The sequence below is a fragment of the Choloepus didactylus genome, chromosome 4 (genome assembly GCF_015220235.1).
Source record: "Choloepus didactylus isolate mChoDid1 chromosome 4, mChoDid1.pri, whole genome shotgun sequence".
NCBI classification, from domain to species: Eukaryota; Metazoa; Chordata; class Mammalia; order Pilosa; family Megalonychidae; genus Choloepus; species Choloepus didactylus.
The window spans coordinates 11376240-11400870 of record NC_051310.1 but is presented as its reverse complement, the minus strand read 5'-3'; the positions used below and the strand labels follow the sequence as shown (position 1 = coordinate 11400870).

The following is a 24631-nucleotide window of genomic DNA, read 5'->3' as shown; positions in this document are numbered from 1 at the left end:
CCCATGAGAAATGTCACAGGAGGTACTGGCAAGTGGCACCTGGCATGGGCTGGCCCAGAGTGTGACGCAGCCTGAGTCAGACATCCCAGTGCTGCCCCATCCTCCTGACACTGACCTGCCCCGAGGGGTGGACGGACACAGACAATAGCACCCTCCCACCCAGGGCAGCAGGCTTAGATGGTGGAAGCAGGTGGACACCCCAGGATTGCTGGGAGCCGTGGGGAAGGAGTGTGAGCCAGCACGAGGCCAGGTGGAAGGAAGGCAGATCCCAAGGTGGGGAAGGACTGCCAGGTGTGGACCCAGAAAGGGCTGGAGAGGGCAGGGAGACGGTAGGGTGGGACTCTGTGGGAGCAGCAGCTGGTGACTGGGAAGGGCGGGCAGTCCAGCGGGGTTCTGCTGAGCCCAGAGGTGGAGGCCTCGGGAGTGGGTCGCAGAGCCCGGGTTCAGGGTGGGGATGGGGTGGATGACGTGGTGGTTTCACATACCTGTGGGTTTTTGCCCCTGAATGTTGGGGAGTTGTGTTTGGGTCACGGAGGCATTGCAAGTGGTAATGCACGTGCATCCAGATCTTGTTAGGCAGTGTGGCTGCATGTATTAGTTTGGGTGTAGGATTCCCGCGTTGTGAATGTTTGGGAATGTGTTGGTGGGGGCTCATTCGCATGTTCTTAAGGCACATTGAATGGCCATGTATGTTTCTTGTATTGATTTTCAGATGTGCGTCTACATATATTAGTATTGAAGGGTAGCTGTATGGCATTTAGTGGTGTATTAGTTAGGGTTCTCTAGGGAAAGAGAATCAGTGAGAGGGATCTATGACTATAAAATTTATAAAAGTAACTCATGCAACTCTGAGTAACTGAGAACACTCAGGGCACATTGAATGGCCATGTAAGTTTCTTGTATTGATTTTCAGATGTGTGTCTACATATATTGGTATTGAAGGGTAGCTGTATGAGTTTTAGTGGGTTGGTAGGGTGTCCTATATGTTCAGATTGTAGGATTCTGTGGCATTTGCTTTGTGTGATTCTTTATGCTCACAGGTATGTGATGTGGGACCAGATAAGTATTGGTGATTATATTTGCCTACTTTGTGTGTTGTGTATTTGAGTATATTTGAGGCAGGTGGAAGTTGAATTTGAATTTCACTGATGTATGTATTTATGGTACATGGGAGTTTGCACATTTTCTAGGACTATGTGTTTGCATTTTGTAGTAGGAAGTCGTTAGCGTGCATTCTGGGAGCCGAGTATTTGATGGAAGTTTGGGTTGTGTGTTTCCAGTGATGCGGGACAATTTCATTTGTATGTAGTGGAAGCATGTGATACAATTACCTTGGAGTATCTGGGGTTGTGGTAATTGGTCGGTGTATGAATCGGGCCTTGGCAGAGATTTCCTCTGTCCTCATCTCTGGCAGACTAGAGATGTTTCATTGTGTCTATGTAGTGTATACTAGTTTGTGTGCACTCTAGAACCAGGCAGTTGTGTGCAGGTTCACGGTAGAGTGGTGGATGAGATAACTCTTCACTTGAAAGTGTGACAGGGACTGTGTTTGTGTGGAGGTTTTCTGTGTATATGTCAGAGAAGTATTTTGGACATACATGGTGGTAAATGGGCATTATGTGTGGAAGTTTTGTATGGTTCTAGGTGTGTGTGTACAAATTTGAGTGTGTGTAGCATTTCCCCTTAGATAGGAAGAAGTGACTGGAGTATGTGTAAGTTGTGTGGGTCTGTTTTCCAGATATAGAAGGGGCTGTGCCTGTTCTTGTGATTTATAGCATGGTTTTGCTGATAAGTTTTGGGCGAAAGTAGAAGGTTCATACTCAGTGTACAGGTGTATTCTAGGCACATATTTTTGTAAAAGGGGTTTAGATTCACTAAAGCTGGATGGAACGAACTTGGGACAGTTCTTGGTGCATATCTCCTCCCACGGCCAGGGCTCCAGGTGAGGGCAGAGAAGGCTGGCATGCGGGGTGCTATGGAAGCCTGAGGTACAGTCTTTGGAAGTGGATCCCAGAGCCTGGTTCAGTGTGGTGGGGAGGGGTCACGGAATCGTTTCATATAGGTGGGTTTTTTTTCTCCCTGAGTGTTGGTGACTTGTGTGTGCATCACCTCCGGCTTACTCACGATAAGTGCAAGTACAAGCATGTCATGTTACGGAGTGTGCACGGTCGATGGCAGTAGCACTGTGAGCTCTGTGTGCAGAGAGGGTGGGTCAGTGGGTGTCGCTGGTGGCATTAGCCATCTCAGCACTGGCCAAGGCATCAGAAGAAGAATCCCCAAGGCCAGCGTTTGAGTTGGGCCTCAGTAATGCTGGGAGCTGCTCCCTGTCTCCTGGGAGAGATCTCCATGGAGACCGCCCCACCCACAGAAGTGGAATTGTGAGGAGGCAGCATTGTCCTCTGGGAGAGATCTCCATGGAGACCGCCCCACCCACAGAGGTGGTATCCGCAGGAGGCTGCAGTACTGGAGCCACCTCTTGGCTTTCGGTTGCTGGCACCATTGCCCACTTCCCTAGCGGGCACTGTTGCTCCACTCCTCTTCCTAACCTCGTGGTCCCTGTTGTACCTGTGCCCCCCAGCTTGGGTGGTGTTGAAGGACATCGGGCTGGGCCAGGGCCGGGGTGGGGCTCTGCGGCCTTTGCCTCTGCCTCTCCCACCCTTCTTACCCATCCCGGAGCTGGAAGCGGGGAGCCTCTGCCATGGCCTCTGGATCCCCACGCACAGGGGGCAGCAGAAAGATCCGGACACGGCGTTGCCACCCCGGTCCCGTGACGCCTTACTCGCAGGGGCGACGGCACCAGCTGGGCATTCTTAGCAGGGTTACAGAATATGTTCAGAATAACGTGCCAGCATGGCTACAGAGATATTTCGACAAGAATGAAGATGTATGCAGCCACACAACAGACGCAGAGGAGACTCCATGTTCGCAAGAAAATAGGGAAGATGACGAGATAGTGTGTGCCGGTGAGGAGAGCTCTAATATTAATGATGGGAGGACCACTAGTGAGCCAACAGTCGGTAATACAGAAGACGCCTCAACAATCAGCCCTGCTTCAAATTATGCAGGTGAATTAAACAGGCCATCTCTTCGTCGGAGCTGCTCGAATTTCTCCATGTTGGAATCCCATGTTTCAAATTGTGAGCCGTCCACATCATCAGCATTCCCAACTGGCAGTCCTGGCTTTTCCCTTGTGAAGGAAATTATAGACTCTACCTCTCAGCATGGTGCTGGTAACAAGTCCACTAGCCATCATTTTGATTTTTCATCAAGAGTTTCTGATAAAGCTATGGCTGCTCCAAAGAAGACTTCAGTGCCACCTCTGTGGTCCCCAGAGGCTGAACGGTCTCATTCCCTCTCACAGCACACTGCCACCAGGCCAAAAAAACCAGCGTTCAGCTTGTCTGCATTTGGGACACTTTCCCCTTCATTTGAGAAATCTTTGATCTTTCAAACAAGTCAGCATGGAGATCCTCCTTGTTATCCTAGAAAAACAACGTATGGTGGGGCAGCAGCTGCTGTAAGACATTCTAAACTAGCAACGACCCCTTGTCAGGCACCAGTAAGAAGACAGATGAAAGCTAAGCAACTCAATGCACAGTCCTGTGGTGTGACTAGTTTAGCAGCTCGGCGAATATTACAATCTTTAGAGAAGCTATCAGGACCTCTAGCAGATGTTCTGTCTTTTCCTGTGTGTTCTCCTCTTGATAGGAGTCGGATAGATAACACAGATTTGGGGGCCAAAAGAGATAAGGTGGATTCTCAGTATCCTGTTCAAAAACTCATGTCTCCAAAGCTAGTTTCCAGAGCAACAACTCAAAGTGTTTATTTTAAACCGTCTCTGACCCCATCTCATGAATTGAGGAAGGCTGATCAAAGAATAGTTAAACAGCACAGTACTCATTATGAAAACAGTGTGACACCAGGACAAAACAGAGAACAAGAAAGTGGCTTTCCGCATCAAAATTTGCGTTTTCCTGCCCCCGATGGATTATCTTCTGGAGCAGGTAGTAGAGGTGGCAAAGTCAGACGGGAGAGAACACACTTCCTGACATCTGAACCACCAGTGGAGGAGGAAAGGCAAGCACTACTATTATCAAAAATCTCTCTACCGATCACCAATTCTTCACTCCCTTCCTTCAGCTTTCATTGTCCTTTGATGACAACTTCCTCTCCAGCTCCCATGAGTCCTTCACAATCAGTATCAGATAAGGTACAAATGATTTCTCTGAGCAGCACTGGCAGACCCGTGTCTAGATTTTCTTCTTCCACTGTAAAATCTGCTGAGGCAGGTGCACTGCCGTCATCATCTGCTGAATTTACATTTAGCATGCCTGTTGCAAAAGCAGAACTTGCAGACACCAGTAGTACTTCAGAACCTATGATAAGTGCTTCAGCTCAAGATACCACTGCAGTGACTAGTAGAAGCCATAAGAGGAAGCTAGATGAAGATGATGAGGGCCCTTCTAGACCTGCAAAAACCTGGAAAGGAGGAAGAGTCCTTGATGTTCTGAAAAACCCTGGTTTCCTGTCACCAAAGGTAGATGCTTTTGCTGCTCAGCCTACCACGACCAGCCCGGCAGTTTATACAGGACCAGCCGTATGTAGGTTTTCCTCTAGTGGAACTGGACTTAGGGGAAGTTTAAAAGCTGGATCATCGTGGCACTGTGACACATGTCTGCTCCCAAACAAAGTAACTGATGACAAGTGCGTGGCCTGTCAAGCCGCCAAGTTGCCACCGAGAGGTTCTGTTGAACAAACAGCAGTTGGGACAGCAAGAAAAAGTGGGAAACCAACCATTTCTGCGTCAGGGGCAGGCTTTGGGGACAAACTTAAACCAGAATTCAGAACTTGGGAGTGTGACGCATGTTTAGTGCAAAATAAAGCCGAAGCAAGAAAATGTATAGCTTGTGAAACAGCCAAACCTGGAAATGGTGTCAACCGGTTCCTTCCACTGCCAGTGGTTTCAGAAAGTGACACAACTATGACGGCTTCATCTTCTAGCTGCACTGTGACCACTGGTACCTTAGGATGTGCAGATGAGCTGAAAACACCGAGAGGATCTTGGGAGTGTCCAATATGCAGTGTTTCTAATAATGCAGAAGACAATAAATGCATGTCCTGTATGTCCAAGAAAACAGAGAGCTCAGTACCTGCTTCAAGTAGCAGCACTGCATCTGTCACTCTTTCTTCTGCAGATACTCTAGGATTGGAGAAGTTGAATCCCGAGGGAAGCTGGGACTGTGAAGTATGCCTAGTACAGAATAGAGCAGATTCTGCCAAATGTGCAGCATGCGAAAGTGCCAAGCCAGGCACAACAGACACAAAATTTGAGTTTAAAGGCATTGTCAGCTGTTCCTCACGTTCAAACCCAGCAGCCTCATGTTTCAAATTGGGAAACCCATCACCCGCTTCTGGGCCTTCTCCAACTTCAACAAGTACTGGAGACTTCCAGTTTCGAGATCAGGGAGGCTTCAAAACCAGCATGTCTTCAGAGTCTGGATCCACAGACGCCATGAACAGAAGTTTTCAACTTGAGAAATCCACCGCGATACCTCGTAAAGTTGCCTCTGAAGTTATTAGCTTTGGCATAAGTGTTATTAATCATGATCCAGCTGCTGCTACTACTGCAGCGACCTCTCAGAGCGGCGTCAGTTGTAGAACAGTAGAAACCAAAATTGTTTCAATGGCTCCAGTCACATGTCAGACATCAGATGTAGAGAGGGAGGAATTGCCTCCAGCCGGAGGAGGGTCCGCTTCTGGCAATATGGGATCTGCCTCTGTGCCACCTGCCTCAGCGTTCACTTTGGGAGGGACAGGGGAGAAACAGCAACAGCACGTCACTTCTGCTGCTCCTGCGTATGGGACAAAAACTGATAACGAAGACAGAAAGTGGAAGGCACGCTTTCCCTTCGGCTGTTCAAAGCGAAGGAGAGAGGAGAGTTCAAAGCGAAGGAGAGAGGAGAGTTGTTCAAAGCGAAGGAAAGCGGAGAGTTGTTCACAGTTGGCATTTGGTTTCAATATGAGGAAACCATCTGAGAAGGCATCTGAGCAGCCAGGAAAGGCCACTTTTGCTTCTGGAGCTCAAACCAATACTGCAGCTGATCAAGGAACAGCAAAGGCAGTTTTCAGTTTCCTGAACAACAGTTCCTGTGGTTCACGGACATCAGCCAGTTTAGCAGGTGGTGGCATATTTGCTAATTCCACCCCTTCCTCCAACCTGCCTGTGGCCGCTGGTGCACTTGGACAGGCCAGCAGTCCCGTCATCAGTCCTGCCCTTGGTAACTTTGCTGGACCCAGCTCATCTCAGTCTTTGCAATTTTCTCAGCACAATAGCACTGGTACAGCTGTTGCCCCAATTGTCTCAGGTCCAGGAGCCGTGAGTAATAATACTTCAACGTCCGGTTTCAGTTCTCAAGCTACAACCTCATCTAGCTCTGGAGGATCCTTTGTATTTGGCACTGGACCTTCAACACCATCTGCCAGTCCAGCGTTTGGTGCTAACCAGACCCCAACATTTGGACAAAGCCATGGTGCCAGCCAGCCTTACGCCACAGCATTATTCGCTACTGGTTCCCAGCCTGCACCACCGCCTATTTTTGGTGCGGCATCAAGTGGTAACCAGCCTGCTGTGTTTGGACAGCAGCCTAGTCAGAGGGCATTGGGCTCTGGAGCAACTCCTAATTCCAGCCAAATGGATGAACTATGTTCTTTTTTTCAGCGAGTTCATTTTGTGGACTCACAAAAAAAGACTGCTGTTAAACGCAAGAAATAATAGTCTCAATGCTGATATACACAACAGTTTTTTTTTTCTTTTGTTGTATTTCTTTAATAAAAATGTACAGTAAAATAGTTCTATTATATTAATGCATTCGGAACAATTCCTTTTCCTTAATTTTCAGCATGCTTTACAGTTAAATATGATCAGAGTACTTTGCTTGTTTCTTAAACATAAACAGTACCATCATTCAAAATAAAACCCACATGTTAAAAACATTTATTTTTTTCACCATCAAACATCAGAGATGACTCTAAATTATGTATAAAAACTTTTCTGTAGTAAATTATTTTTTATCTTAGAAAATTAAGTAGTTTTTAAACTTATATACATATTAGTTTTTAATCATATAACTAGCAGTAAAAAATTGCAGTAAGCCTATAATATAAATATTTTTTCCTTTGTGTTTAATAGATATTTTGTGTTTTAACAGGTATCCAGCATCCGCAGCCTTCCAGTGATTCACTGCTCTTGGAAGTAGTAAAATAAGTAAAAGTTAGTGAAATGGAGGAGGATAAATTTGACCTTTCTGAAGAGGACACGACAGCTAGAGTAAATATGTATGTATAGGCACTTGAAAGAATTAAAAATGGAGCTGTCAAATTGAGGACGATATTTGCTTGAAATTCTTATACTGCATATTTCTAAGGTCCTACAGTTAATGCTAAGTAAGCTGCTAAGAGTCTATCAGTATTAACTGGTATTACTGAGGAAGATTTCTCTTAGAATTTGGATAACGTGGAACTGGACCTTGAAATTAGAAAATATGTTGAACTGAATGATAAAAAAAATGTCAGATATTTGTGGGATACAGCTAAAGCTGTGTTTAGATTAGAATGTACAACATTAAATGTAAATTCAAGCAAACTAAATGTAAATTCAAAAATAAAACAGAAATCCATGAAAGAAAATAAAACCAAAGGAAAGATCAATGAAAACAAAAGCTGGTTATTTGAAAACAAACAAAAAACATGAACTTCTAGCTGGAATAATCAGTTAAAAAGAAAGACAACATAAATTACAAATATCAGGAATGAAAAGTGAAATATCATTACAAATATTAAAACGATTACAAAGGAATATTGATAAATTTATGTAAATAAGTTTGACAACCTAAATGAAAAGGACAAATTCCTTGAAAGGCAAATTACCAAAGTTCCCTTAAGGGGAAATAGATAACCTGAATAGCCTTCTATTTTAAAATTTTGTATTTGTAGTTGAAAAACCTCTTCCAATTAAATATAAAATATATATCCATTTTCTTATCTCTCTTTGTGTTCTTATTGTCACATATATTAGACCTTTATATGTTAAAAGTGCAACAATACGGTTTTATAGTTTTGTGCAGTTGTTTTTGAAATCAGTTAAGGGAAGAAAAGAGGAAAAATATGCATTTTATACTTTCTTTTATATTTTCCTCCATAATTACCTTACTTGTGTTCTGTGTTACACAACAGTTTTAATAATGAAAACACAGAAATACCGTACAATTACTAAACGGAGAAGTTGACAGATCTGAAAGGCACTTAGCATGGACATCTTTAATCAGGCTTCCTCCATCAGAAAACTGTGGTGCACAGTACACCCAACTCACTCACTTCACACAAACACAGCACAAACTCAGCCTAGAAGTCATTCATTTCAGCATCCCCTAATCTGTACTGATGACTGAAGCTTCAGAAAGTAACCGATGATCCAGCAGATCATTCACTGATCTAGTCTGTTCTGGCTGTCCCCAGAAGAGTGCCCAGTTCCAACTGGCTGTTCATGGAACCTTTTCATCTGCACCACTCATGTGCATTGCTGTGCATTTGTGGAATGCTGTGAAATTGTAATTATATCTGAGGAATTCAGTAATTATAATTTTACAGCATTCCACAAATGCAGAGGTTCTATAAACAGCCAGTTGGAACTGGGCACTCTTCTGGGGACAGCCAGAACAGACTAGATCAGTGAACGATTTCCTGGATCATCGGTTATTTTTCTGAAGATTCAGTCATCGGTAGAGATGAGGGGATGTTGAAATGAATGATTTCCGTGCTGAGTTTGTGCTGTGCTTGTGTGAAGTGAGTGAGTTGGGTGTACCGTGCACTATAGTTTTCTGATAGAGGAAGCCTGATTCAAGACATCCATGCTGAGGGCCTTTTAGGTCTATCAACTTCTCCGTTTAGTACTTGTATGGTATTTCTGTGTTCTCAGTAAGACTATCACCTGTCTTTCTTTGAATGATTATTTTTTTCTACTAATGAGGACAGTAAGTTACCATCACTCCAGAGAAGCTTTGGCTACGGTAGGGCAGTGGTGCTGGTGGTGAAGTGCACACACGGTGAAAGCAAATGCTGAGATAGTTTGCTAATTAAAGACCTGCCCTACTTCAGATACTAAAGTGAGCCCTACCGACAGAGAAACAAAGAAATGAGAGAGAGAGATAGAGACTTTTATCAGACATAAATAGAATATTACATCCTAGGTCACTGGGACACATGGATCTTTCTCCAGAATGGACTCTATGCGGGGACATAAAAACAAGCCTCAATAACATAAAAAATAAAAAAATGAATTTGTTCAAAGCACATTCTCTGACCAAAATGGAATACAAATGGAAGTCAATAACCATCAGAGACTTGGACAATTCACAAACACCTGAAGGATAAAAATGAGGGGGAGATGAAAACATTCCCGGACAATCAAAAGCTGAGGAACTTCATCACCAGTAGATCAGTCCTAAGCAGGCTGAAAGGAAGGGACACTGAACAATTGACTGAAACCACATGAAGAAATAAAAATTTCCAGTAAAGATCACATGGTAAATATAAAGACCAATACTACTATATTGTTGATTTATAACTCCACTGTTTACTACCTACAGGATCTAAAATACATAAACTGTAATGCTAAATCGGTGGTTTTGGACTCAATGTAAACTATGTAATTCTTGACAAGAACTACATAAAGGTGGGGGAATGAGGGAGTATAGGAACACAGTTTATGTGTCCTATTGAAGTTAAGTTGGTGTCAAAGAAAAACAAGATTGTTATAGATTTAAGAGGTTAAATTTAAGCCCCATGGTAAACACAAAGAAAGTATCAGAGAATATGACCAAAGAGATGAAAGTAGAGTAGGGGTTCCAAGAAGTGGGTGAAGGGGCAATGGGGAGTTAAGAAATGAGAGTAGGGGTTTTGGTTTGGGGTGAAGGGAAACTTCTAGAAATGGATGGTGGGAAGGTGATAGCATTGCAACATTCTAAATGTGATTCATCTCACTAATGGAATGCTAGGGAGGGGGTGGAATGGGAAGATTTAGGCTGTATATATGTTTCCACAATTGGAAAAAAAAAATAAGACAGTCTAAATAGGTGACAATTAAATGCCAAGGATGATCCTGGATGGGATCTGAGGTCGGAGGAGAGGAGGCTCAAAGGGACACAGATGGGACACAAGAAAAAAAGGAAAGGAAATATAGAATGTAAGCTTTATATCAGTGTTGAATTTCTTGAACTTCTTAGCTGCGTTTAATGGGATTGCATAAAATAATGTTCTTGTCCATGGGAAAGGTATATGTGAATTATATTGTTTGTTCAAAGATATGTGCAGCTAGCTCCCATATGTTCAGAGGACAGAGCAATAGATGATGGATGTTAGGGAGGAGGAGGGAGCGAGGGAGGGAAAGAAAGAGACAGTGGTGTGACAGGAACTTAAAGGTGATGGATTGGGGTATCGGGGGAGGGGAGTCGGGGTATGATGGAGTTCTATGTATGGGGTTTGTACTGTTTTTACAACTGTTCTGTAAGATTGAACTTATTTCAAAATAAAATTTATTATAAAAAAAAGAATAGGTATATCCACTCTTACGACTATAAAGGCTAAAACACATCTTATGAAAGATTAGAGGAACGTGGAAATAAGTAAATGGCTTCATGTTAACTAATTTTTTTCTGTAACTTATTTAACATTTCTATTTAAACAAACAAAACAAAACAAAACAGAACAGAACAGCTGTGACCAAAAAAAAAATGTGTTTCCCTGTCAGTCCCTCCCTTTTCTTTTCCAGGGCTTTTATAGGTCTCTGTCTTCTGGCATCAAGAATAATGCAACAGTATCTCTGACTGCTTTCTCTTCGTTCTAGGCCATTCTACTGCTGCTCTTTCCTACCTTGGTTCTTTACTTATGTGTCTCTTTCTTAAAAAATGGTCTTCTCAAGTTTGCCTTTTTATGTTATTTTATTGGTTACTAATAATTTTATTTTTATTTTTTGGCAAGAAAAGAGCAAGTTATTACCCTGTGTGAAACATCAACCTCGTGGAGTTGAGACTCATTCAGCCATATGAACATGTTATAACAAACTGTATCTGTGAGATCAGACTTCAGAGCCTGGAAATGGAAAACCTGGCCATTGCCGTGAAGAGGTGTCGAAGTCATCCTTCTAGGTGGTCCTTTAACTTGCTCTCTGACCCGTGTGGCAGACAGACTGAGCCACGTTATCACCTTGTGATGGCGCTGAGAGGGGAAGTTGATCAGGCGGTAACTTGTGGGGTCAGCCAACAGTCAGTAGGGCTCTGTGATCCCATTGTATCAACTCTTCTAGGCCAGTAATTAGATGTGAAACAATTTGGAGACATTTTCAAAAAAATCCTGCATCGAGCTAATTGAACCATACGGGAAATGGTCTGTCCCGAGAGGTAAGCGTAACTCCCTCTGAAGCCTGGCTTTGTCGCCTACAAGTGTGTGACCCTGGGAAGGTTATTTCATTTCCCTGAGCCTCAGCTTTTACATCTGCAAAAGGAGGATGACAATATTCACCTCTTCAGGGTGTTGAGACTATGTAGATGACATCGGGGAAGCAGCCCCTTCCACAGCACCCATCACATGGCGGGTGTGGAGCAAGGCTTCTTTCCCTCTTTCTAGCCCTGCTCACCTGGCCCTCCCACCTGAGCTAAAGCCAAACACCTCTTACACCCTCACTATAATACAGTAATTTTATCTAAGCTGTAACTGGCTTACAGAGGATGGCTTACTGGTTTTAAGAGCAACCCCATGTGGTAGCAGCATTTACATTGTTTCATTAGAAGTGTCAGCCTCTCTTTTCCCCAGCAGGACCAAACCATTGGGAAAGAGAGGGTACTTTGTCTGTCACACATCCTGGGTGTTCTGCTGCATAGACGCTTCTCACTGCCACGTGCTTCTCCCCACACTGCCAGCTGCTGCGCACCCCACCCCGCTGGTGTCTGGAACTCATAAATACACCCCCTGGATGGGATGCTGCTCATACTGCATTGGGGGTGGGGGAGGTGAGTGCTGCAGTTCCCACTTTTTTTCAGCTCCTCTGTCTCTCTGTTCTCCCCCTCAGCAAGAAGATAAGGCTGTCATAGTTGACCCTTTGAAGTCACTGAAGGGAATTAAAGTGGAGAAGGGAAAACGTGGGCATAAACTCCTCATGGGGGTTTCTTCTGAACGTTTTCAGTTCCTGACCTTAAGTTTGCCTTCTAGGGGTCTGCATTAGTGTAATAAAGGGTGGTCTTCTGATCTCCAAATGTTGGAGAAAATTCTGGAGTAAGGACCAGAGCCCTGGAGATGGCTTCCCTTGAGGGGTGACTGGCAGGCAGACACGTGGATTCTTCAGATTGTCCAGTGACTATCTGTTAAAACACACACAGGTACACACAGACCCACACAAAGGTATGTGGACACACACACTCACACGGCCTCTAAGGACAGTTCATGTAAACCCAGAGGGAATAAGGGAGCAGTGTCCTTTATGTTGTCATCACTGCCTCTCTCCCCATGGATTAGCACGTCACTTTAGGATGAGCTCTGCTGGTGTCCTCTCCCTGAACGCCTTCTCCTTTCAAAGCCGGTGCTCTCTGGCTGGGATCTGGAGCCTGGCTCCATTCTGAGCCAGCAGTTTCTATTTGCCCCTCTCCTCCCAGCTGTCCAAGACCGCACTTCCGTGTTCAAATGCTGACCTGTGATCATTCCCTTACGTTCTCAGCCAAGGACCATCCTCAGCTCCGTGTTTGGTTAGGAGATGGTGGAAGAGCCGCTTCTACCTTTCCTTTGTTTGGGGGGCCCTGGGCCAGGTGATGGTGCACAGTTCCAACATGCCAAGAATTAGGAATGGCCAGGGCAGATGCTCTTCATGGGCTCCCTGATTTACAACCAAAACAAAACAAACACACAAAAAACAGAAAGAAGACTTGCTCAGAAATGAGAATGGCAGGGAGAACACATTCAGGAGAGGTCCCAGATATTTTGGGGACTGTATGTTTAGAAGGAGTGGCTTGAAAAAGTGGTCATAACAAACAAGAAGGGGCTTCTGGCTTAGCTTTTTACTGTCCCAGATTTGACCAAAGAAATTGCTGTGGAGATATGTAATTCCCGTAGCAGGTACTTAAAAACAGAAACAAGCTGTCTTTGCAAACATGGTTAACAACATGGAGAAGTCTGTGTGTGGAGGGAAAATAAACAGGAGTAGAAAACAGTGAGAAGCTATTCAAAAATTTACTTTGGGGTCTTCCCCACTTCCCAGCACTTGTTTCGAGTTTTGTGTAGAAATTAAACTAATACATGAACAAATTGTGTTGTGAGGGAGCAAATAAGTTAAAAGCAGGTTGGGTGGTGTAGCAGAATCTCCTCAAACAGACAGATGGGAGCGTGTTTTTATATTTAAGCTCTGCTCTCTACCTTTTATTAATAAAGTCATTGGTCCAGGTGAATTGGCTCTCGAGAACTCATGGTTTCTGCTTTCATGTAGCTTATAATCTATTTGGATGGGCAAGGCATATGCATATGACAAGCTAAATAATTAGATATGGAGCTGAAAGAAAACAATTCTTTTTTTTTTCTTTTCTAGGATTTAATCTGAAACCCCAAATGCTGTAACGTGACACACATCTCCATACTTGAGAATTGCAAAATGAAATTATCCTTCAACCCTTCTCACCTAAATATTTCCATTTCTAACTTTCTAGCAAATCAGAATGCTCTGTCTCTATAGAGATAGAGATTTAATTCAGTTAATAAAAGAAACAGAAGTTTTCTAGAAGGCAACCTTATCTATAAGGGGACAAATAGAAATAAGTATTGTTTAGATCTCTTCTTCCCTTCTGATTTTAGCATATAGCATTGAAGTTTTACACAATGCAATATCAAAATTAGATTTAAACTATTTGTTTGCTATGGGGTTCTTTTACATCCAGTGTGTAGCTCTGTCATGGCAGCAAACAGGATTTTTGCAATTTATTGAGCTTCCCAGTGATTCCATATCTTCACCGATTCTTTGCTACAATCTAATTTAACGTAATTTTATCTAATTTCATTTGTTTACTGTCTAGTTTTAACATAATTTTGCACTTAAATGGACAAATTACCAATCTGATTTTATCATGTGGAAGGACTAGGGGATATTATTTTGAATATTACATCTCGTCATGTACAGAATATGGGGCTTGAAATAGATGAGTTCTCAGTTTCCTCTTCATCTGACAAGTCTGAGAGTATAATGCAAAGGCACACATCCTTTGGATTTCAGAGCCCAGGACCAGGCAGCTGTGCAGCTGAGTGCGCTGGAAGAGGAAATGGATCAGAGGATTCAGGCAGCAGAACACAAGACACGGAAAGAAGTGAGTTTCTGGGATTGGCTCTCTTCATAGAACAAATCTTTATGAGGTACCTTTTCTATACCGGGCACTCCTCTAGGTGTCGGGGCAGGAGAAACAAGTCTGTTTTAGGGGTTGTCTCTTGGGGAACTAGGGTAGAGAGAGAAAGACAGATAATAAATGGGTGATAAATAAAGTAGTTAATTTCAGACAGCAGCGGTGCTGTTAAGACAGTAAAGCAGCATGTGTCATTCACAGTGGTGGAGTAGAGGCTGCTCTAGGCTGGGGGTCAGAGGTCACATTGAAGAGGTAACATGAGAGCTGGGGCCTGCAGAAGGCAGAGCCAGCCTGCATTAGAGAAAACAGCTTGACTTGAACACATCACTCTCTCATTGCCAGTGCCCACCACCAACTTTAAATCTAGATTACAGTGGAATTAAAATCCTATCTTTTAACATTGGAATTTTATTATGGAACACACCTTTTCTTCATATGGTAGGAATTCTTTAAAGCTGAAAATTGGATGCAGCCTCAGGGATTTCCACTGAAGAAACAATTATCTTTTTTCCTTGTAAAATATCTGTAGGTGATTAATGTTTACTATGAGCAGAAAATAGACATATTTCTTCGAGTAGTTAAAGGTTAGGTTAAACATTCCATTTTTGTCTATTCATTTGTCCCATTAACTCTGAGAGGCAGTAGAATAGATCAGAAATGCCTGAGCATTGACATTTAATAGACCTCAGGTTGAATCCTGGCTCAGTCCTTCCCTAGTTTAGGTGGCACTTGAGAAATAGCCTCACCTCTGAGCCTTTTTTGTCCCATCTTTAAAATGGGATCATGCCATGTTTTAGTTTCCTGGCTGCTAAAACAAATATACAATGGATCGACTTAACAACAGGATTTAATTGGCTTGTGGTCTCAGAGGCTAGAAGGCTTGCATCTTCCCCAGGTCAGTATCTTCTGGCCGGCAATCTTTGGGGTTCTTTGGCTTTTCCGTCGCGTGGCAGTGCATGTGTCAGCATCTCCTTTCTCTTCCCGGTTCCCTCGAGTTCCGTCTTCTGGCCGCTCCCCATGACTTCTCTCCCCGTCCGACTTCCACTCTGCTTATAAAGGACTCCATAATCTGGATTAAAATTCACCCTGATTCAGTGGGGCCATGCCTTAACTGAAGCAACATCATGAAGAGCTCCTATTTACAGTTGGCTCACACCCACCAGAATGCAGACCAGAACCAAGAACACATCCCCACTGGGGTTCACAGTTCAGTTCCCTCCTTCTGCCTGTCTGCTTTGAAGGAGGCTGGAGTGTGATCCTCTGTAGCAGGGGCCTAGCTCCGTGCCTGAGAAGGGGTGGGTGTGCTGTGCCCGCTCCTTTCTCTTTCCCTGTGTGTTCTCAACTCCTTTCAGATGCTTTACCTGAAACTGCTTTACCACATGTTCTGGTTTGCTAATGCTACCGTTACACAAAATACCAGTAATGGATTGGCTTTTATAAAGGGAGTTTATTTGGTTACAAATTTACAATCTGAAGTCCATGAAAATGCCCAAATTTAAGGCATCAACATGAGGACACCTTCCCCGAAGTTAGGCTGTTGGCATCTGGAAAACCTCTGTTAGCTGGGAAGGCACATGGCTGGCATCTGCTGATCCTGGTTTGTGTTCCACTCCTCTCTCGGCTCCTGTACCTTCTTCAAAATGTTGCTCTTGGGGCGTTTTTTCCTCTCTTAGCTTCTCTGGAGCAGACACTGGGCTAGCATCTCCCAAGTGTCAGCAAAAGACTGCTTTCGGTGGCTGTCTCCAAAATGTCTCTCTAGCTCTCAAAAAGTCACTCTCAGCTGCTCTGAGGTCCTTTTGTTTGTGAGTTCTTTTATAGGATACCAATCAAGACCCACCCTGAATGGGCGGGGCCATATCTCCATGGAAATAATCTAATCAAAGTTATTACCCACAGTTGGGTGGGTCACATTCTCCATGGAAAACATCCAGTCAGAGTTCACACCCTCATCAAAAAGATTAATCGATCTGCCCCCACAGGATTGCAGCAAATGCTATGGTTTTTTCTGAGGGACTAATACATATAGAAACCGGCACACCACAGGTATGCCCCTGGGTCTCTTCGTTATCCTTTATCTCTTAATAACAAGTTTAGTAGCAATTTGGAAGTCAACTCAACGGTGTAATTGGTTCCAGATTCGTGATCCAGTTGAATGCAGTAGATATCCCACTCTTCTGTCAGGAACTTCTTTTTGTGGTCTCAACATGGTGAAATCATTTTTCCTGCCTCTTTTCTTTCCATCCACTGTATTCAATCTGTTCATTCGTTCATTAAGGAAACACTTACCTTAAGCACATGTTTTAGCCTGACGTCAAATCTCATTGCTTCTTTTGGCTGAATATCTCCCAAATTTGTTGGTGGTGATGGGGACGTTACCGTGGCCCTCACTCCTGTCTCGCCCTTATAACTTTGTGTTTTGTTAGTTATACCATCCTGCTGGCTGGTTTCTTGGCTCTAGTCCGGTGGTGGTAAATCCGTGGCACCTGCGCCATCACTTCCTTCCATGGCCATGGCAGACATGGCTTGGCCAGTCACTCGCTGTCTTCTTTCTTCTGGACATGGATGTGGGCTCAGCCCTGGCAGGGTCCTCCAGCCCCATTCAAGTCTCTACCCGACACCTTCTAAACATGGTCTCTCTGTTATAACCTGTCCAGGCTGATTGAAGATTTTCTAGAACTTTCCTCCAGTTGGCATGGCTGCCTCAGCCCCCAGCTTGTTCTTCACCCCAGAGCTCCAGCCCAGTGGCGCAGAAGCCCATTGCTGTGCTTTGGCTCCAGTGGTTTTCTTTGCTTTGATGATGTCACCCCTTTCCTTTATGCTTCCCTAAAATCTGCAAAACGTAGAAAAAGTCTCACTTTCTCCTCATCTCTAGCACATTCGTCTCCCTGACTTTGACTACTATTGTGTATATAGTGTATATGCATTGTTTCAACATTTCACGATTGGAAATTATATGGCGCACAATAATCTGCACATATATAAAGTGTATATGATATTTTGACATACGGATATACCTATGAAACCTGCACCATAATCAAGTTCAACCATAAAAAGTTTCCTCATGCCCCTTTATTATACCTTTCTCCCTTCTTGTCCTTGCCCCTTTTTGCCAGGCAACCTTCTTCAGTCACTATGGATTAGCTTGAATTTTTAAGAATTTTATATGAATGGAGTTATAGAGTATGTATTCATATTCTTTCTTGTTGGGCTTATTTTACTTACTACAATACTTTTGAGACTCTTCTGTGTGGTAGCATATATCAGTGGTTCATTCTTTTTTATTGCTGAGTAGAACCCTATTGTCTGGCTATACTGCAGTTTGTTTAATCATCATTTGAAGAATATTTGAGTTATTTCCAGCTTTTTGGCTATTACAAATAAAACTGCCACGAACATTCGTGTCAAGTCTTTGTATGGACATATGCTTTTATTCCTCTTGAGTAAATTCTTAGCATGGAGTGGCTGGCTTATATGTGTAGGTATGTGTTTAAATTTGTAACAGACTGCCAAACTGTTTCTACAGTGGTTGTTCCATTGTACATCTGTACCACCAATGTTTGAGTATTTCATATGTTAAGCATTCTAAAAGGTATATAGGAAGCTCATCACAGTTTTAATTTCTCTAATGATGAATGATGTTAAATATCATTTACCATCTGTGTATCTTCTTTGGTGAAGTGTCTGTTAAAATCTTTTGCCCATTTTTTAAATTGTGCTGTTTGTTTTCTTAGTGTTGAGTTTTGAGAGTTCTTTATATCTTCTGGGTACAAGTCCTTTATCAGATCCCTGTTCTATAAATATTTTCTCCTAGATTGTGATTTGTCTTTTTACTCTCTTAACCGTGCCTTTTGAAGAGTGGAAGGTTTTAATTTTGATGAAGTCTGATTTCTTAATTTCTTCTCTCATGGATTGTGCTTTTGGCATGCTACTTGGGAAATCTTTGCGTACCCAGGCCCACGAAGATTTTCTCCTATGTTTTCTTCTAGAAGTTTCATTGTTTCATTGTTTTAGGTTTTACATTTAGCATGCATTTTGTATATGGTGTTTATAGATTGAAATTATTATTATTATTATTTTTTTTTTTTGGCATGTGGCTATCCAGTTGTTTTCACTGCACTTTTTGCAAAGACTATCCACTGGATTACTGTTTGCACTTTGTCCAAAGTCGGTTGACTGTATTCATGTAGGTTTTTTTCTGAAGTCCCTGTTCTGTTCCATTCATTGATTTGTCTGTCTTTACTCCAATTTCACAGTCTTAACAACTGTTGCTTTATAAGAAGTCTTGAAATCAAGTAATATTAATTCTTCAGCTTTTTTTCAAAAGTTGTTTTGGCTGTTTGAGGCGCTTTCGATTGCCATAGAATCAGGTTGTCTGTTTCTACAAAAAAAAAAAAAAAACCTCCTGGATTTTGAAGGAGACTTTTATCACATCTATAGATCAATTTGAAGAGAGTTGACATTTTAACAATAGTAAATATTCCAATCCAAAAACCGGATATATCTCTCCATTTATTAGGTCTTCTTTAATTTTTCTGGGCAATGTTTCGTAGTATTCAATATAAAGATCTTATAGTTAATTTCTCAGATTCATTCCTAAGTATTCATATTTTGATGCTATTGTAAATGAGTTTTTTTAATTTCAATTTTTGATTGTTTTGTTCTAATGTCTAGAAATACATTTCATTTTTGTGTTTTGGTCTTATATCCTGTAGCATTGGTAAGCTTAAGTGTTTAGTAGTGATATGTTGTTCATTGATGTCCTTTATTTAAGTTGAGGACCTTCTGTATTAACTTTCTGAGGGTTTTTTAATTATTCTTTTTGAATCAGGAATGGATGTTGGATTTTGTCAAATAGTTTTTCAGTGTCTATTGAAATGAGTGTATGGTTTTTCATTTTTAGAATATGAATATAGTTCATTTCATTGATTTTTTTTATTAAATTCAGTTTTATTGAAATACATTCATGCACCATACAATCATCCATGGTATACAATCCACTGTCCACACTATGATAACATAGTTATGTGTTCATCACCACAATCTATCTCTGAACATTTTCCTTAAATCAGAAAGAACCAGAACAAGAATAAAAAATAAAAGTGGAAAAAAGAACACCCAAATCATCCCCCCCTCCCACCCCATTTGTCCCTTAGTTTTTATCCCCATTTTTCTACTCATCCATACACTAGATAACAGGGGTGTGATCCACAAGGTCTTCACAATCACACTGTCACCCCTTGTAATCTACATTATTGTATAATTGTCTTCAGGAGTCCAGACTGCTGGGTTGGAGTTTGGTAGTTTCAGATATTTACTTCTAGCTATTCAAATACATTAAAACCTAAAATGTGTTATCTATATAGTGCATAAGAATGTCCACCAGAATGACCTCTCGACTCCATTTGGAATCTCTCAGCCACTGAAACTATTTTGTCTCATTTTGCATCCCCCTTTTGGTCAAGAAGATACTCTCAGTCCCACGATGCCAGGTCCACGTTCATCCCCAGTAGTCATATTCTGCATTGCCAGGGAGATTTACAACCCTGGGAGTCGGGTCCCACATAGCGGGGAGGGCAGCGAGTTCACCTGTCACGATGGCTGAGTTAGAGAGAGAGAGGGCCACATCTGAGCAACAAAGAGATACTCAGGGGGAGACTTTTAGGCAAAATTATATGCAAGTTTAGACTCTCCTTTGCAGTAACGTGCTTCATAATGCCAGGTCCCATGATCGAGGGCCCAGCACATCAAACTGCCAGTCCCAATGTTTGTGACAACATCAACACCAGTCCAGGTGAGGATGTCCAACACATCCACACCTTCCCCCAGATCCTCAGGGCTGGGGAGGGGGAGGCTGTCAATATATTTTTTATTATCTGCCCAAATTACTCTGGGATGTGTCACTATTTCACTCCAACCTATACTAACCTACCGTATCTCACTTCCTATTCAAAGTTCCATGCAAATTTCATTGATTTTTGAATGTTAAAACAAACTAGCAGACTTGGGATAAACCCATATATCATGTTTAATGTTGAAAGACTGAATGCTTTCTCTATAATATTGGGAAAAAAACAAGGATTTCTGCTCTCACCACTTCTATTCTTCTGGCCAATGCAATAAGACAAGAAAAAGAAATAAAAGACATCATCCAGATTAGAACCAAAGAAGTAAAACTATCTTTATTCATAGATTACATAATCATCTATCAAGAAAATCTGATGGAATCTATCAGAGCCACTACTAAACAAATGAAAAAATTTTAGCAAATTATTGATTTTTTGAATGTTAAAACAGACTCGCATTCTTGGGATACACCCCACTTTGCCATGATATATATATACAAATATATACATAGACGTTGAATTCAATTTGCTAAAATTTTGTTCCTCGTTTTTGCATTTGTGTTTGTAAGAAATATTGGTTTGTAGTTTTCTTTTAATGTCTGTCTGATTTTGGTGTCAGGATAAGATTGGTTCTATAGAATGAATTAGGAAGTATTCCCTCCTCTATTTTCTGGAAGATTGTGAAGAATTCATCCAAACCACTACCATCTCTCGTCTATGTTAATGTAATAATCTCTTAATAGCATCTACCTGTTACAGGTGAGGAATGAAATAAGCTGGATGGTGATAATTTCCTTATTGAGCATTCACCACAATATTTATAAATTATAAAAAAGATGTTATATTTGGCATTGTCATCAAGCAACCAGTGAAGAGAGTTGCCTAGTGGTGTACAAGTCCATTTTGAGTTAGCACCTCATTGTGGAGCCTCAACATCTTCATCCACCTGGAAATTGAGTGATATATGTACCTCCTCTGTAAAGCTGGATTGAAGTCAAGATACCTGCTTCAAAATAGATTATCCCTGGGGAAAGTATTATTTCTCTGTGAAGCATTTTAAATAGATTATTTAATTTATTTGCATTATTTAACTTAATCCTCACAGTTATCCAGTAAGAAAATGGAGGCACCAAGAAGTTAAGTAACTTGCCCAGACTAGATAACCGATAAGGGAACAGAAAGGCCCTTGAATGCAGACAGATGCTCAGCTGTGCCATCAGGCCACCTCTGCACAGAGACCCTACCTAACCACCTGATCTAAGTGGCTTTCTGTCCCCTTTCCTTTTTTATCTTCTTCTTAGTATCACTTTCTGAAATTATCTTTATATTCTTCTTCCCCAATACATCACTTCATGTGCATTGTTCCCTGTGCAATCTCCATGTCTTGAACTGTGGCTGATACTTCTCAACCGTGTCCCATCAAGTTCCCCTGGAGAAAAGGGCAGGGGGCTGTGACTTCCAAGGATGTGGCACAAAATTCTCTCCTGGAAGACGACACACTGGAAGCACTGGAGTGGCTGCTCCGGTCCCCCAGACACTGTGCTCGTTTCCACCAGTGGTTCTGCTCTTCTGTGTCTGGAATGTCAAATCCTACTAATCAAATCCTACTAATTCAGGACTCAGCCTGAATCTTCTACCCCTCATGAAGCCCTCCCTGATAACTCAACTCTTCCCTTTGCCTGGAACCCCTGCCTATGGCATCTCTTTTAATTAATTATAGTAATCATTAATTAATTGATGTGCTAAACCATCTCTCACAGTGGGAGTAAAGTCTTAGAGGTGTCACTCTAGGATGATGTATGTATGTAGGTTATGGGAGATGCTGCAATTCTTACACTTTTGTAAGTTTCAATTCCAGAACATTCCAGAAGTGCTGCACTGGTAAAATTACTTGGTTTACTTCTTCCGTCCTTTCGCACCTTCCCCGGGTAAGAGACTTGGGCTCAGCATTAGTTTGAGACAAAAGATTTCTCAGCTGTGGGGTTTTGAAGATGGTTATTTTAAGAGGCTCAACTTATTTAAATCAACCCTGTGAATGTGCAACACAGTATTTGTCTTTTTCTAGGAAAAACGGAAAGCTGAAGGAGCTCTTAGTGACCTCAGATGTCAGTGTGAAACAGGAGATCTGCAGGTGACCGAAAAAAACTCAAAAACGTAGGTATGTAGAACCTAGACTTTTAGGAATAGCCTCAGTATTCCAGTGTGTTTACATTATTAATGATTGAAACGTTTGCAATAATATTTAAGTGACAGTTGGAATCAGATTTCGGGGTCTAATTAGGCTCTTTGGAGAGACTTTTTTTTTAAAGGGCCCCTAAGTTCCTCTCCTTGTTCCAGGGGCCATGGACTCTTTTGCATATAGCTAATAAATATTTTTGATCCCTTGAACAACTGTCCATCAAACCCCCATTTGATTTCCGTAGTCTTCAACCAAGTCCCACGTGTCCAGTGACCTGGATGCTCCATGACAGAAGGCACCATCTTCTGTGGTTACAGGTTTATCCCTACCCCTAGCTCACTGCAAGGTGCATGGTAGGATTTCAGTGACTACTGAATGAATATTCCTCTTCCATATAGAAAGTCCTGGCTTCCAGTCTGGTGGTTCTGTGAAGGGTAGTGAGTCTGGGGGCTGCACCTGCAGGTTAGAAACCCCTGCCTATACTGCAAATTATTATTCTTTTTTGAAGGTTTCTTTGACCCCAGTGTGTGTCCTCAGAGATTCGGGGTGAAGACCAGGCTTGCTGAGGGCTCGGGGCTGCATTAGGCTGGGACTGGCAGGTGTGGCCGGCGAGTGCGGGGCCCAACGGCGGTGCCAGCAGTGTGCTGGACCCTCTGTTCACGTCCCCTGATCCTGGCCTCCGCCTTGTGGGCAGACATCCCTGTGGACAGTTGGGGAAACTGAGGCACCATGCAGTTGGTGGCTGGCTCAGCCAGGCACATGTGAGGAGGGACCTGGACATGCACCAGGTCAGCCTGGCCCCGAGCCCCCCCGACCTGTCTGGATCCATCCAGATTTGCCCCCCACCCCCACCATTCAAGTTTATCAGGTAAACAGCCAGAGAAGCAAGTGAAGTCCCCAAGGTCATAATACCACTTTTAGAGATGATTATTTTCTAATTATCTGTCTTGGATTTAGTGAAGATATTTCCATTAACCATGGAGACAACCATATGCAAGAAGTGAAATCAGTGCTGTGCTGGAAGCAGCATGTACTAGCTGATGACAACCCTTTGAAGCATCTCCTCCTGACTCTGCATTCAGTGATGTCAACCTAGGAGCTTGAACTCAGTCACTGTGAAATATTCATATCATGGAAATTGGCAAATGCTACAAACTGGGGCCTGCCACACACCCCCTGAGAGCCATTTGTTAAAAATTGGCATTTGGAGATGGACCAGCTCTTTAAATGAACAAAAAAAAGAAAAAGCACAGGAGCAGCTGCAGATACGACGGGAGCGGGCTGGGCTAATGCCAAGTGTCTGGCGTGGAGGATACCCCTTCCCACTCCCATTGCTGATTGTCTCAGGCCCAGGGGAGCAAAGGGGAGCCATAAGGAGAAAAAAATGCACAACTTGCAGCCATCTCCCGGCGGGTGGGGGCACTCCTGCCCAGGGCCGAACCCACAGCACAGAGCTGTGCCAAGAAGCTCAGTGTCGCAGGGAGTCTTTCCCGCCACACCACACACGCACATGCCACAATATCGGCCGTGGACAGGGACCTTTAATACACCCACAGCTGATTGTCCCGGAGCTGGGAGGGCAGAGCTGTGCGGAAAGGGGGAAGTTAACGCGTCACATTCAACCACCTTTGAAGCAGTCTAGGAACGCCCCTGCACGGCCCGGCCTCCCAGGGCTTCCCTGGAGGCCGGCAAACACTTGTGACATGGCACGGCCCTCCCTCCCTCAGCAGAGGTCCTGGAAGAGCACAGCAGGGAAGGGGGAAACACTCAGAAATCCCAGGCAACCTACGCCAATACCAAGGACTTTTGGGTCAGTGGCAGAGAACAGCCTTAAATCTCCGGGAACACCTGGGAGGTTTGATTATTAAAGCTTCCCTTCCTCCATAACTGCTCAGACACATGCCCCTCATTCAGGGCAGACAGCACCAACAACACACCCAAATTAAGTGCACCAATTGGACCCCACAAGAATCAGAGCCCCACACACCACAAAGACAAAGTTGGGGAGAACTGACTTGAGGGGAATAGGTGACTCACAGTTGCCATCTGCTGGTTAGTTAAAGTGTACGCCACCAAGCTGCAATTCTGACAAATTAAAGATCAAGTAAAGCAAATGCCAAGAGGCCAAAAACAACAGAAAATCTTAAAGCATATGATAAAACCAGATGACATGGAGAACCCAA

The 24631-nt window shown here is 42.9% G+C and overlaps 1 protein-coding gene and 1 long non-coding RNA gene across 2 annotated transcripts; both read left to right on the top strand.

The window, feature by feature from the left end:
- The first annotated feature begins 1676 nt into the window (after nt 1-1676).
- Nucleotides 1677-6772, top strand: LOC119532556 (nuclear pore complex protein Nup153-like). The gene has a single exon (XM_037835011.1). It carries the CDS (start codon nt 2699-2701, stop codon nt 6770-6772), a length of 4074 nt encoding a protein of 1357 aa, XP_037690939.1. The 5' UTR covers nt 1677-2698.
- A 5981-nt stretch (nt 6773-12753) lies between these two features.
- LOC119531097 lies at nt 12754-23761 on the top strand. Its single transcript, XR_005216212.1, has 3 exons — nt 12754-14393; nt 22335-22427; nt 23406-23761. It is a non-coding gene; the product is annotated as an uncharacterized LOC119531097 (long non-coding RNA).
- The last annotated feature ends 870 nt before the right edge of the window (nt 23762-24631 follow it).

What these genes read in the sequence shown, in the direction of transcription:
- LOC119532556 (XM_037835011.1), top strand. Translation starts at nt 2,699, where the DNA reads ATGGCCTCTGGATCCCCACGCACAGGGGGCAGCAGAAAGATCCGGACA.